Source organism: Meriones unguiculatus, chromosome 21 (assembly GCF_030254825.1).
Source record: "Meriones unguiculatus strain TT.TT164.6M chromosome 21, Bangor_MerUng_6.1, whole genome shotgun sequence".
Classification (NCBI taxonomy): domain Eukaryota; kingdom Metazoa; phylum Chordata; class Mammalia; order Rodentia; family Muridae; genus Meriones; species Meriones unguiculatus.
In genome coordinates this window covers 31,613,369-31,629,125 of record NC_083368.1, presented here as the reverse complement: position 1 = coordinate 31,629,125, position 15,757 = coordinate 31,613,369, and the positions used below count along the sequence as shown (strand labels likewise).

The 15,757-nt window shown below is 40.5% G+C and overlaps 1 protein-coding gene across 3 annotated transcripts in view; it reads right to left on the bottom strand.

The window, feature by feature from the left end:
- Cfap69 (cilia and flagella associated protein 69) overlaps positions 1-14,828 on the bottom strand; it is a 60,677-nt gene extending 45,849 nt beyond the window's left edge. For 2 of the 3 annotated variants that reach the window (XM_021660212.2, XM_060374021.1), the window contains exons 1-5: positions 14,578-14,828; positions 7,890-7,949; positions 6,213-6,275; positions 2,838-2,947; positions 469-545 (exon numbers count right to left, since the gene is read on the bottom strand). In XM_021660212.2, coding sequence (XP_021515887.1) covers positions 469-545; positions 2,838-2,947; positions 6,213-6,275; positions 7,890-7,949; positions 14,578-14,697 — 430 coding nt within the window. In that variant the 5' untranslated portion in view covers positions 14,698-14,828. Of the gene's footprint in view, positions 1-468; positions 546-2,837; positions 2,948-6,212; positions 6,276-7,889; positions 7,950-13,694; positions 14,547-14,577 lie in introns of those variants that run through there. The other variant, XM_060374020.1, reaches the window with a different exon arrangement.
- Between the last annotated feature and the right edge of the window lie 929 nt (positions 14,829-15,757).

The following is a 15,757-nucleotide window of genomic DNA, read 5'->3' as shown; positions in this document are numbered from 1 at the left end:
TCTCTAGGAGTGCATGCTCCAGTAAAAGACCACACATTCAACAACAGTTGGGCAGCACCAATTTGTTTTGTTGGGGAAAAAGACAACACAAAGTTGGGGTTAGATCTAGGAAGAGTTGGGTGAGGAATAAATATGATCAAAAGATGGTATATGAACCTCTCAAATAATTAAAGAAAAGTGATCAAACATGTAATTAAACTATATATCAAGTTGAATAAGTGGAAGAAGTAAAAGCCAGTGTTTCAACATAAGGAACAGAGTACCTTGCTGATATTATGAAACACCTCAGGGGCAAACAACTCCAGAATTATCATCAAGTACACCATGATAATTCTCAACTAGAAAATAAGGGAAGAGGGAATCTTGGTGTGGAAGATACCATTAAGAAAACAGTGAAAGCAGATACACTCTTTCCCTCATATTGGTCCTGTCATCTTATATTCCCCACCTAAGGAAATCTTAACTTACCCAGAAATGCAATTGAATTAGCAGTATCTTCAGTATAAGTTATTTCATCCGATACTTTCTTTTTAAAAAATGGCAAGCTTCAATAAGAATGAAGAATGTCAGAGTCATTTTTAATGGATTCCTTCATTGATACATAAATTATAAAAGAGGAAATGTTTGTTTTCTAAAAAATGGGGATATTCTCTATTACTTTATTTTATTCTTTAGTATAGAGAACTAAGAAACAAGCAGAAAGAAAATTGTTTTTCTAACAGGCTAGAGAGAAAACAAAACATGTTCATAAGAACAAAGAGACAGAGATATAAAAGGTATGAGATGGGCTGGAGAGATGGCTCAGAGGTTAAAAACACTCAACTGTTCTTCCAAAGGTCATGAGTTCAATTCCCAGCAACCACATGGTGGCTCATAACCATCTATAGTAAAATCTGGTGTGCAGGAAGAATGTTGTATAAATAATAAATAAATCTTAAAAAAAAAACACAGACAGAAATAAAGTCCATGAAAGGCTTCCTGTGTGCATAACTTAAAAAAAAAATAAAAGGTATGAGATAAGAAAGTAACCTTACATCACTATTAATAATATATTTACAAATCATCTTTCTGAGGGCAAAGTCATAGTGAATTATAGCTGAAATCAAATAACTATCTTTTTCCAAAGGTCAGTGCCTACTCCTTATTAATTAGATTAGGAACTATTCACAAAAGAACCGAATACTTTTGGGAACAATAACTAATTTGACTTTAAAAATATTAATATTAGACTTGCAATTCAGTTACTATAACTAAAGTTATCTGAAAATATTATAAATCAGAAAAGAACAAGCTTATAAATCCCATGTCATCATACTAAACTTTTTAAAGGACAGATAAAAATTACTTTTAAAACAAATTATAGGCCATTGGAATCTCCTGCGTTATTTGAAGTATAACATATTTATATATACAACTTCCAACTCATGGCTTTCAAAACATTTACGAAATAGTTGGAAAGTGGCATTGAAAGCAATCATATGTGAATACAGCATACAAGTTACTTTGAATTTTAAAAAAAGCTACAAAGAGACAATGTTATAATTCCCCTGGGGACTCATTCCTATTCTTTTATAATTAAATTTAAAACAAATAACATTATCATATAGTTGATTGATGGATAGCTAAAGATCTCAAAATTGAAATTCTAAATATCATGACCCATTTTTGCATTTTTTTTTTCTATCAAAGGAGACTTCCATAGGATAAAGTATCAGGGTAGGAGGTTCAACCCAAAAAGTTATACAGGAAAGAAGAATGTGCTCCTGATGTAATGAAAAAAAGCAACTAGAGACCAAAGCAGAAAAGTATGATGTATTTTGAATGTTTTAATCTCCAACATTTTATTGAAAGACAGCCATGTAAGGATTAGGTGTAGTGAAATGCTGAATATAGATGGATACTTGAAATGTAAAAAAAATTAATAATGTGAATAATTTCAAAAAAAGGGGGGAGGGAAGAGCACAATTAAAAAGATTTGTAACGTTACAGTGAGGCACTCTACAGGCTGAGAGCCAGCTGTATGGAGCAGATGCTGGAGGGCCGGCTGTGAGGCCAGTCTTCAGATCCTGACAGGCCCCACACTTGAAAGGGCTGCCTGCAATACAGTCTCAGAGCAACGCGAAAACTCAGTTAGTTCTCTGAAAGCACTAGACCAATCATTTATTTCTTTGTTTACAGAATCTCTATTAAAAAGGAAGACCAGGTATAGGTTGCTGGTAAACTGCTTCTCATTATTTTAGTATGATAGCAAAGAATCAAATGCAAATGACTATAGGACTTTTATTTTACTGCTGCTAAATCTGAGTTGGAGTGTCCCTGTATATATACATTGTCCTACTAATAGTGTCACTTTGCTATTTCAAACATTAAGTTGATAGATAGGTTCAGGAGATAAAATTATCTAAATGATTTCTTTCCAACTTTAACAAGTCTCTTCTATAGACTATTGACCTGAAAATGGTTATTTACACATACAGCTAGATCAGCCACTATGTGGCAGCAAAGAAGCACATTTATATGTTATAGGGGGTGTGGGTGTATACAACGTTATTTAAAGATACTCTCAAAATACTACAGCCCCTTGGTTTAATCTGTTGCTTACCAATCATACGAGAATGACTACTTCTAAGGAATTACTTTATATATACTTAAAATTTCTGTAGAAATCCGAGACTGTAAGAACATTTGAAATAGTAAGTGCTCAAATCCTCTCACTAACTGGTTTAAGTTTTGCTTTTTAACTCTATATTATTCTGATATACTATATCGCTAAGATCTTTGTAATACAAAATAGAGCATAGAGCAGTACAAAGTAAGGTTAAAGAAAAACAACTTACCCACACAATTTTATGATGTCAGATGCAGGATCAACAAAAGAGGGTTGTTTTTCAATTTTTTCTGCACACAGACTCAGAATTTTAAATATCTGTGACAAATCTCTTAGAGGCTTTAATACTTTTGTTAAGAAATAAAATTATCATTAATTTATAAACATATTTTTATAGAACTTTGTTCCAGGAAGTTTATAAAATTCCATCAATTTTCTTAAATTTTATTTAGCTCAAAGTGTAAAGAGAATAGTGTATAACTATACTTTTAGCAACATTTTTTTTTGTCTCAGAGACCTTTATTTAAACCTATAACACAACAGATAAAATCTTATTTTAATGTAATACTTTATTTTTCTCAGATGCATTTTTTCCTAATTAGCATTAAATTGTTTGCGATTTTATTTCTCATTTAAAGCTGACATAATAGCAAATGAACTTCTTCTACAACTTCAAATAATTACATTTTATTTCAACTTTTTTTTTTAAGTGTGACTAATACAAACCCAAATTTCCTTGATTTTGCTTGATGGCTAAGAGATCACAGTGCTTATGGCCACAGGCCCCTGGCTGCCCTGCTTCCTCTTGTTGCTAGCTTCCCTGCTGGAGCTTTTTAGGGAGGGAGAGGGCACACCTCTGTTGACTTCTGTTATGCAGCAACTTTTCCTGAATTGAAGCATTGCTCCTGGAAAAAACTCATATGCCTCAGGAGGTAGAGAGCCTTACAAGCCTCGGAAGGCTGGCAGTTATGACTGAGGGAGCTGCATATGAGCGTCAAGGATGTAGCTTTGTGAGTGCTCATTGCTATTAATGATGGATCTTTCTTTTATCTGTGCTCCTATAAGTAGCGGCAATACAGTCAATGGTTCACTAAATTAGACTTGGGTAGAACTGTTTATTGGGTTTGCCATCAGTGTCTTAACTGGGTTACATAGGTTCTGTTCATGACTCCCCAGGGGGAAAAAATCATGAGACACAATTGGTGCCTGAACAAGGACAGGCAGAAGCAAAGATGAGTTGGGGCAGTGTGATTATATGGGTCCTGCCGTGTGTGATTGGCATCTATGGAGGCCAATCTCAGTATGGGTTCTCTTCTCCATGTGGTAAGGGATGGTGTACCTTCCTTGCTGTAGTGGTAGTTCCATGCTCCCTGACATATGACAGGACATGCAAGCCAAGTCTGAGCTGTCTCAGAATGGGACAGCTTTGGGGGGAGTCCCGGTTTGGTCACCTTCTTTTATATAGTACGGGATGGTGGAGTTCCTAGGTGAGTAGGATCCATGCCCGAGTACATAGACACTCTGAAAACAGTTCAAGGACTAGAGACTGCATGGCAGTCTGTCGTCAAGACTGTAATCAAGCTGTGGTAACCTCTGCATGTCTACTGCTATGTGTAATGAGATGTGTAAAAGAGGCAGACACAGCTCAGAGGAGAGTGCTTGTTTAAAGGAGGAATTGCAGTGGGAATGGATACAGCTATCACCTCCCATGTTAGCTTCTGATTTGGTGGGTAATTCCTAGAGCAGGCTTTCCAAGCAGCTGGAAGTGATAGGAATCAGCCAAGAGCCATAAGTCATGAAGAGGAGATGGAAGGGAACAAAGTATAAGCTAGAGCTGAACTAGACAGCCCTTCCTGGACTCCAGAAACTTAGAACTTGTGGGAAGAATCCAACAGTGAGGAGAAGAATAACCAATCAGAAGTTATAAATGATAAGTGATAAACGATGAAGGGGAAAAAAATCCAACATACAGATAGGGGCCTTAAGAAGGGACAGTGAGAAAGGACATGTTGGGAGTGACATAAGCTATCCTTTGGGTCTGACCTTCAACAAAGAAGGAAAAATCCATGATTTAACATGCCTTAACAATGAACAGTGGGGAAGATAACATGGTCAACATGATAGAACTGAGCTTTAACAGATAAGGAAAACCTGTCATTCAGCATATAGACAGGAGTTTTAAAAATGGCCTTAATAACAGAAGTCTTAATAATAGAAAAAATTATAACCATGTAATACTCAGTACCTGAACTGCTTGAGTTGGGAAATCAACTCAATGATTAATGACAGAGCATGCCATGGTCTGGTTGACAAGGTATGGGATATGGGAGTGGATGGGTTTAGCCTGAGCAGTGTGGACGTGGAGAAGCTGAGCAATGTGACTATCCTTTGAGAAAGAGCTGCATCATCTGAGGCAAGGTGAGAAGAACCAGTTCCCGAAGGACTGACTCACAAGCTATTTAGGGACACTTGGTTATTGCTGCTTCAAGTTCCTACAAATAGCAGGGATTGGAATACAATAGGGAGACAGGCATTACTGAGGGAACTGGGTGTGAAAGAGGTGCAATTTGATGCCTAGTTCACCAGGCCAGATAGAAATGTGCTCAATAACTAATTTTATTGAACATACAATACAAAAGGGTGATTTAGTAGCGACCTCAGGTAGCTTTCCTGAGCCCTAAGGTGAATATGGTCTTTATGGGGGGGAGGGCTCTGGTGAATTTGACTTATATCAGCACACAAATGGGATCTGGCATACAAGTCAGGTCCGTAAAGTGCAAAATAAAATAAAACAAAACAACAAAACCTAGAGGAGATGGGAGCAGACATAGGGTAAAGGGGATACTTGAGCCAAGCTAGCATTACCTGGGAACAAGGAGCCACAACTAAGGAGCTACCTTCACAAACTGGTCTACAGGCAAGTCTGTGTGATGATTTCACAATTAATGTTTGATCTGGGAGGGCCCAGCCCACTGCCAGTGATGCAACCAATAAGCACGTGGTCCTGAGTTATTCAAGAACGGTAAGTGAGCAAGCTCTTGGAGTAAGCCAGTACACAGTGCTCCTTCATGATCTGTGCTTCAGTTTCTACCTTCAGGTTCCTGCCCCAACTTCTCTTCGTGATGGACTGTAACCTGTGATCTGAAATGAATCCATTCATTCCCAAATTGCTTTTGGTTATGGTGTTTTATCATAGAAAAAAAATAAAAATAAACAAAGACAGGATAGGTTGAGTTGTAATCATTAGGATCCTTTTAAGGGGACATGGAAGACAGATTCGGAGAGAAGAGGACGAGATGCTGCACCAGTGAGATGATACCAGTGGGAGGTGCCAGTTCATACAGCTACGGTATGCAGGAAGCAGGGTGGACAGTCCAGGAAATGAGCCCCCTCCCCTCCTCCCTGAATCTTCAGAAGAACCAGTTCCTGCTGACACCTTGACATTAACCAAGGGAGATGAACTAAGCTTCTGATCTCTAGAACTATCAGATAATAAACTTATATGGTTTGTGACCCCTTGTTACCACGGCAATGGGAAGGATTCTAGTACGTTTTCTAGAGTTTCCAGATGAATAAAATGAACACACACATATAGAAAGGATACAAATCCGTTCTGATAACAGCGCACCAGTTTTTTGATACAATTAAGTTGTTTTTCTTCTGAGTCCTAAAACAAATGGTCTGTTATCTCCTTTGTGCTATTAAATTGGTTAAGATTAAAAAAAAAATCATTCAGTGTATTGACACATTAAAATTACAAAGTATTTGTTATATAAAAAGAAAATGTACATGTATCACATAAAGAAAAGAGAACAAGAAAGGCTAAGGAAAACTGAATTCAGTAATGGATATGAGTCATTAAAAAGAAAATAAACTTTTTCTAGTAATAGAGTTTTTTGTTTTGGTGATGGATAAATACATAAAATATACTAAAAACTGAAACAAAATTGTATGTGAAGCCTCACAGATTCTAATCTAAGTGGCAATTCTGACTGTATAGGAGTTCACTGAATCCTAGAATTTGAGTACAGTTAATAAAAATCTACACAGTAATGTGTTTTCAAAACTCATGTGTCAACTAAACACAAACTCCAAATCATATGTTTCCTCTTTCATTTTACATTCACTTATTTTGTATGTGTGTGTGCACATTTGAAAATTTATTCTATATGTACGTGTACACATTTGTGCATTCTATGGCACACGTAAGGACATCAGTGGACAATATTCAAGGGTTTGCTCTTTCCTTCCACCATGTGAGTTCTAGGGATTGAACTCAAATAGTCAGATTCCATAGCAAATGCCTTTACCCAGTGAGCTCTCCTTCCCGACTTTACACCCTTTTAAATTAAACTGTACATGAAGAACACTGGCTTTGTCTATATTTTCCACTCTGTCTTAAAACAAAAGCAACAGCTAATAGGATCTCCTCATAGTTGTGTTTTATTTTTTAATGCAGATATATTTGCAATTTAAATACTTAAACTTCACAGAAATAAGTCATCTAAACATAAATTATTCTTGGTGGGTTTTATTTTTCTTCTGTGTAAAGAAGTAAAAATGTTAAGATAATAGTGAAGGGCTGTGTTTAGTGATCATAGCATATTACTTTGTTTTGGTAGCTACTTCTGAGTCGCTCTATTTTCTATTGATTAAAACTGTGCACTCATCTTTGAAAATGACTGTAGGTAACTCTATAGTGGGTGCTATCTCTGAGGCACTTTTTTATACTTAGGTAACATTAGGAAAATGTGTGTGAACATGTGTGTATACACAGTTATAGCTCTTTTTCCAATATTTTTTGAGTCTTCTTAAATAAGAAATACTACTTTCTTTGGATTCTCATCGTTTTTCTCAGGACATGTCCTCTAGGTATATGTGTAAATATGTTTACATGTCCTGGCTTGGATTAGCAATTTTCTATTGGTTCCTTTATGACCTTTTGTTACCATATCTCTTCTCCAGTCCTATTTGGCAAGAAATTTTGACAGGATAGATGGCTTTTCTCTACTCTTGAAGTATTAGCCTAGGACAGACAGTCCTTTCTCTCCTCATGCAGATACTTCTGATTATAGCCAACATGGATGGGTTTGACCTTCTTATGAAAACAAATTGGTTCTCATACTAAATTCAAATTCCTTAACTATAAAGCAAACACGCTGGGAAGGTTTTCAATAAAGAGAGATAAACAAGGCTTACATTAGAGGGAATACCTATCACTGTTCAGGGAAAGAGGAGTTTCTAAGCCATATAGCAATAACTTCTACTCAAGATTACTCACCAAATCATCCTCTTCAAGGAGTTTGATGATAAGATTGAGGTCCATCGGCTTGAAAATACTCTGAAAATACACAGCTCTTATAATTCCACAGCATGGGAATAAAGAAATTACATCAAGCACATACATGACCACACCCACCTTCCTACCCCTCCCATAATCCCACATACATCTTAAAAATTTCATGGATGTATACAATGCATCTTAATCATATCGGTACCCACTCCCTCTCTCCACCTTGTCTACTCCCTTTCCCCTACTGTATCTTCCTTCCTACTTCCAGTTCTTTTCTTTTATTTTTCTAGACTACTGAGTCCAGTTTATGCCACCCATATGGACATGGCTATGAGGTTATCAGACTGGGCATGAGCCAGTGGCCACCCCTCAAAGAAAAGGGACTCTCAGTTGCCTAGTAGCCCTCAACTGCCAAGAGCAGCTCAGGCAGTGGCGGGGTTGTGGAGACCCCCCTCCATTGTAAATATAGCCATTAGGTTGTTAAATTTACTATTAACAAAGAGTTTGGTAAACAGAATTTTGCCTTTGCAGATATGGAGTTTTAACAGTGTCTGCCACCTGAGGTTACTTCAGCTTTCTCTTTGTCTTTTCAAACTCATGTGTTTTCAGATTTTATGGTACAGATATAGCTACAAACAAATAGAGTAGCCTTTTGTGTTATAATTTTTGAAATACTTGCTTTGAGGGTTAGACAAATGTATTGAAACAAAAACTTGGTGCATTTTTAAATCCAATTTTCTTCCACAAATAACCTTCACAAGAAATAGAAAGTAGCAAAGATATTTTTTCTATTTATCTTGAACCATCACTTCATGGTGCGATGTATACATTAATTTTAAAGAGTTTTTCCTTTCTACTTTCCTAGCCTTCCAAAAGATTTTATTGTCAGGCTCTACGTTTCAGGTACGATAGGCACACTGTCCTGATCTCAGGTAGCCACTGAATATTTTGAGACTGAATATATAAATGCACAATGACCAGTCTTGTGTGTTGATATTATGAAGTCCAGTTAGAACTCAGACCCAACCTAGAAATTCCCCAGCAATTCATGAAGGCAGAAACCTGCTCAGAAAAGTCAAAGTTTGGTCAATGACTTCCACTTGCTCTACTGCTTACATCCTGATTTCAACTCGATGCCAATCAGAGAAACCCCCAAAGAAACATCCAGCATACAATGCACAATCATGGTTCCCACTGCAATTACATCAGTGCCCAGCCTCTATCCTACCTCATACTTCTCCTTGACAACCATTTCTAACCATCACAAACCCCACCCCATCAAGCTTTTGTGCCAGTCTTGCATTCTCTGGCAAAAATAAGCAATGCTGCATGACTCCTTCCCAACAGCAAGTTTGGACTAAATTGTCTGATTAGGGTAGTCTTCCACAAGACTTAGCCAGAAAATGCAATGATAAAATAATTTATTTTTTGTGCAGTGTGGTGCCCCAACTAGAGAGAGTTAGAAAACCTCCAGTAGGTAACTTCAGCACCTGATACAGACCACAGTAAATGAATATAAGACATCCAGGAGGCTGAGTCTGCAGGATCTAATAAGTAACAGAGTGCAGAGGGGAAAGTAGGAAAAAAGGTGAGGATGAGCATCTGCCTTGAGGAATCATACAGGACTACAGGACAGGCCATACTCAGCAGAGGTTAATGCTGGGGCTGATGGTGAGCTCCTCCATAGGTTTCCAGTGATGTCATGCTGCCGACTGAGGACCCCATTTCCCATTCTGAATAACAAAGCTAATCATATTTCAGCTGCTGAATGGTGTGAGCACCCAGACAGCTGAGGAAACCTGGGCACGGGCTTCTGAATTGTGGGCTTAATGTAGTAACTGAAGGTTTGGGGTAAATCAGACAACTAATCACAACCACCACAAAATTGATTCCCCATGCCGTGCCAGGCACAGTTCTAGGTGCTAACGATATGAAAATGAAAGACACAAAATCTGCTGACAGATGTTGCTATGTTACACTGTGAGGGACATTAAATCAGTAAGTTCTATAGGACAGCATAAGATATCTGGAGAATGTTCTGGAGAAAATGAAATGGTTATAAAGTGCTGGCTTGCTTGAAAGGTATAATTTCACACCCAGTAGTCAGTGGAAGGACTGACTCACAGAGAGGGTACCATTTTAACAGAGTCTTAGAGCTGTGGCTGAGGAAGGGGTAGTGTCCAGGCAGTGGGCACAGAAAGTGCAAAGGCCTGGGGCTGGAGCACCTAGCAAACAATGAGAAGCCAAAAGGTCAGAGTGATTGGAGCACAAAAGAGCTTATAAGCTAGGACTGGTTTCTACTCTGAACCCTGAGTAGAGGAGCTCAGAGAAAGGCAGAGAACTGTTAAGATATAGTTCCTGCCCATAAAGAACGCATAATCTAATGGACAGCATCTAAAAATGAGGCAATGACTAACATAAGGTATTATTAGGTAAGAAGCTGCCTGATTCAAAGCTAAAACTATCCCATTCTTGAAGAGATCGATAAATAAGGGTGAAAACACATGGGAACCACATCCTGTCTGAGGAGAGGTAGTACCTGAAGATAGGTTGAGATTAGAGAAATCCACAAGAAGATAAGAGGGGAGGCATTCAAACTAATAGTCTCTTCTATGTGCTTAGGCGTTGTACTGGGTATTATACTAAAGATGCTACGGAAAAGGACTAGGAAGATCTTGTCCTCATAGTGGTGAGGTCAAGCAGAGCATCACATCCAGGGAGAGGCCCTGCAGGGTCAGCACTGAGCTTGGATAGCACCAGCTCTATGATTCTGGTGCTTTAGTGGGGCTTGAGGGAACAGTTTAAGTTCCCATACCAGTGATGATAGCTGATTAAATGTGCAGTAAGGCCCAGATATGTCCAGTCTTTCCCAAATGTTTTTGCAGAAGACTGTGATAGTCATGTAGGTTTGGGGAACACTTATAAAATACTGGCTGCTTTTACAGGATAGGGGGAAAGCTAGAGAAGTTAAGGAATTTTAGAGCAATTTTATGAGATATGGTAAGGTACAGTATCCTGACAGGAACTGAAAGTGTGTCTAGGGGAGGAAGAAGCATGACAAAGTGTGAAATGGTTTCTAAAGACAGCAGATTGTGCAGAGAAGAGAGGTGAATCAATGGACAGGCTAAAAGGATTGCAACCTGGGTCTGAGAGTGTCTGTGATGAGAGAGCAAAAATAGAGGGCAAGGTCTTCTAAAGCTCCACTTGGAGCCTCTTCTTTTTAATAACATTAACACTACCTAACCTAGTTGATGGGAGGTGGGATTTTGTTTCGTTGCTATTGTTTTGTAATCTCAAACATGGGAAACTATTTCTGGCAAGTTTTCCAGGAATTAGTTATGAAACTAATTTGTTTATACCACCCTGCCGCTATAACGAATTGAGAGCGGGATATTGGTTCTGTAACTAACAGCACTAGCATCCCCTGGATATCTGCTAGGAACGGAGAACACAAAGGTCCACCCCAGAGCTGCAGAATCTGCATGTTCCTAAGATCCTTCATTCTTTATGCGCACACAGAGATTGAGTAGCTCTGCTCTAAGGGGCTTTGGGATTCTTTAGAACGAGGGAGGGGAGCATGGAACTAGATCCAAAACAGACACAGGGTAATCAGTTAGATGTGCATGATTTCCCTGTGATCAAGGAAAACTGTGTTGCTACTCTTATCCCCATTCTTCAGAAAACAAGGACTTTACCTTTACTGCCTAATATTCCTACTTTCCAGTAAATGAGCAGGGCCAAGAGTCCTGGGACTACTTCTAGAGAGACAGCTCCATGGCACCAGACTTTATAAAGGTTCAGTTGCCCTGTAAACATCATCAGAGTTTAACAAGAACAAAAGTAGAAAGGAAAATTCATGATTGGAGCCATCAATAATAACCACATGGATCCTTTCAAAATGTGTGGTGGGCATAGTGCTTAATGTTTCACCAATCTTTCTTAAAACAATCCTAGGAGACAGGCAGTTTAAATCTCTTTCACAGGTGAAGAACACAAGACTTAAAAAAGGAAAACAACTTCACCAAATAAAATAAATAAAAGTTGATCACTAAGTTCTAGTAGAAGTCTATTGTTTGAAATCTAAAAAAAAAAAAAAATGATAGCTTTCTTAAAGTTTTAATAATCATTTATTGTAGGCAGAGTCAAAGTCAAAATTCTTATAAAAGAATGTTCAAATATAATATTTATGAAAATCAAAACAAGGAAAAAGAACACAATTAAAATTCCAGATTTTAATTTCTATTTTCTCTGTTTACTACTGGATTCAAACTTACAATCTACATTTTCCATAATTCCATTTTATGTTAGAAAGATCTAACATTCTGAAAATAAATTTTGTTGTGGTTTGAAGAGTACTTACAGTAGCTATTGCCTCCTACAAAGTGTTTTTTTTTTTTTTTTTTTAAATTCTGACACTACTCATTGCATAAGTGAAGAATGTGCTTTGAAATGTACAAAATAGGGCTGGAGAGATGGTTTCAGGTATAAAGGCACTTGCTTCCAACTGATAACATGAGTTCGATACCAGGACCAACCTGGTGACAGGAGATAGCTAACTCCTGAAAGTTGTCCTCTGACCTCCCCACAGGTGCTGAGGCGTGCACGCCCTCCAACACCTCCCTCACACTCATGCACACACAGGCAAATACATGAACACAAAAATATGGACAAAATAACCCCCATATTTTTTCTGTTCTAGGTAACAATATTCAAAAGTCAATTTCTCCAACTGTGTGTGTGTGTGTGTCTAGGTTAGGCTGATTTAAATGCTTCAAATTTAGGTCTGTAATAAAACAGCAAAAGGTATGGCAGAAAAGCATAGGTAGAAAAAAAATAGCATCTGTATAGCAGAAAATCTTTAGCTGCCACTTAAAATCTTAATGACAAATAGTACTAGAAGCTTTAGTTGGCTCCCTTCATAAAGAATGATGGTGAAACGGAATCTGTCCCATTTTCAGAGCATGGGGCTTTCTGTGTGAGTTGTTTAAGCTATCCATAGTCTTTACAACTGGCATGTTAAAAGGTTTTTATGTTTTGTTTGCTTATTTTGTAGGAGGAGGCGGGGGTATAGGTGAGAAAACATATTGAGGGGTCATTTCTCTTCTGACATGCAGATTCTGGGGTATGCGAGTCAGGCTATCTAGCACCCTTACTCGGAAGCCTCTAGGCCTTAAACTGAATATAACTGACATCAGTAAGAGCATAATCGCCGTCATTATCATCACTTGCCTTTGATTTCTCAGCTGGTGTGTGTGTGTGTGTGTGGGGGGGGTGTTAGCTGTCTCAACTACGAGCAAAAGTGGAATGCTTTGAACAGACTGCAAGTGTTAGGCCGTCCAAACGTTTTGTCGTTGTTGTTGTTTTCCCGACTTGAGCAGAGGGCTGAAGGTTATCATCTTAACTAGAAACACCGGACCCCACACTGAGTAAAGAAAACGAGCGGGCTACAGTTAATTCCTGGTGGATTTACAGTCACTTATTTGTAAAAGCAACCGAAAGCAAAACATCCAAGAGGAACGAGAGATCACTGGAATTTCTCCTATTGTTTTCTATTTCATATATTTAGGTATAAATTGCGTTCCCCCCCCCTCAGTGCTTTCTAAAAATGTGAATATTCATAAACGGAGAGACAGGAACAAACACAATACACATTCAGCTATGTTACGGGCTTTTCTTTCTTTCTTTCTTTTTTTTTTTTTTTTTTTTGCAATGATCTGTTGGAAGTATTTCTCTCTCTAAACCCATTTGTCTCATGTAATCTTTGCCCAAGAAACGAACAAGAGCCAAACTCACCGACTTCTTAAGTTTTGTTCACATCGAGGAGTCTAGTGGCCGTTCAGAGCCTCCCAGCGAGTGGAGACTTGTGGTCGCTTATGCTTCCCTGATCTTGTGCAGGAATACCTCCACCAAACGGATGAGGTAAATCCCCCAGGCACCCCTCTCTCTATGTAGAAGTGCTGTTGCTGTGCGGGCTGGTGCGTAAACGCGTGACTGTCCTCAGAGAGTTCCACCCAATTCCCACAGAAGGAGTCCCAGTCAACCGGCCACCCACAAGTTACTCCCTGAGGCCCCAGGATGTGAACGCAGGAGGCAGAGCTCCTGACGCAGCTGGAGACTGGAGAAGTCTCAGCAGGAATTCCCACAGTGGTGTCCCTCCACCCCCTCCCACCCCGCACCATCAGCGTGAGGCAAGGCCGAGTGGCTCCTAGAACATTTATAGCAAAAGCAAACCCCAAAACCAAACATAAACACAATGAAGAAAATCAGTTTGGTTCCCAGCTCTCCAACAAAGCATCTGCCTACCAGTGAATGCAAGCTCCCGCGGCAGCGGGAACTTGAGCAGGAAATAAACCCAGGGAACGCCCCTTTACAACAAATCTACGGACAAAGACCCCATCACAAAATAAGAGTGATGTAGTCATCAAACCAAATGTCACTGAGAGCGACTCCTTCCGTTCGTGGCCACACTGCAAGAGCACTTATCTCTCCGGGAGGACCACGCAGTTAGCGTCCCCGGACAGGATGCTTGACGACATCCCGTCCCCCTCGCCAGCAGCAGGGGCCTCCGGGGACCGGCCCGGCTCTCGTTTACCTCCTTCCCACAGGCGGTTCCTTCCACCCAGCGGGCCCGGAGCCTCACGCCCTCTCCCGCGTCCGCCGCAGGGCCCGGCCGTACCTGCCTGTCCTCAGCCCGGTGCACCGACCCAAACACCGGCATGGCGCGGGGACTGCTGGACTTGGCTCTGCCCCTCGCCTCGGGGGCGTCCGCCGGGGGCAGGGCCTCCACTGTGGACATGGCTGGAGGCGGGGGCCTGCGGGTCCAGCCGCGGGACCACGCAGCGAGGTCTGAGCTACGGAGGGGAAGGACCCCGACGGGTCGGCCGAGGCCCCCGCCACAGCAAGGCCGATGACATCCAGCTGCTGCTACTGCCCAGGGCGGAGCGAGGAGCGCGGCGCCTTACGGTTGTTAACACAAGCCGGAGCGTTGCTAGGGGCGGGGCCTACGGGGGCCGGGAGAGCCAAACTTGGCCGGAGGCTGGTCTGCAGGTGTGCGGCGGGGAGACAAAGGAGACCGGTGACCGAGATCGCGGTACGCACCTGATGTTTCAGTCTCGCAGGGATGCATTTTGAGGGGTGTGATTGGCACGGTGTTGAGAGCCGAGCACTTTCTGCAGAGATGGGAACGGTCAGTTTAGCCTACCTATCCATGTTTTTACCTCTTTCGTACCTTAGCGGCCTAACTGAAAAGTTAGAAAAAGGAGTAAGGAATTGTGCGGAGTGTTGAAAAGCTTTTGGGCAGTAGAGTGGTTGCTTGCCTAGAACGCTGGAAGCCCTGGAGTTAGGGGTCCAGTGTGGCCTGGGGCGGGAAGTTCACATTTTGCAACCGGGAAAAACATTGCAATTCTTCACGGGGTGGGTGTTCCTACTTGGCAAATCAACAGTCCAAAAACTTGGTAATTTTTTTTTTTTTTTTTGTTTCTACAACGGTACATATTTTACTCATCGGCAGGTTGAGAAGCAACAGGGATGGAAGTCCTCAAACACTTCATAGTCACCTTTTGAACTCTAGATAGAGTTCTGACTATACATGCCAACACCTTCGGAGGGCCGACCCCCTTTGAAACGGGGCCTACCTCATCTTTGCTAGGAAACGTGGTGTATTTCCTCTGTGGTGTTGGATGCCACGCCATGTGGCATGCTTTCTTCGGTATTCAGTGCACAGTTAGTGGGATGTGCTGCTGAGACTCTAAGGACACCTAACTTACTGAGGTTTGTACCCAGCCACTCACGCCTGGAGAACGCTGAGCGAGGGAGTGGCTGTGTGTCCCTCTGCCTGTGAAATGGTCCTGGCATTT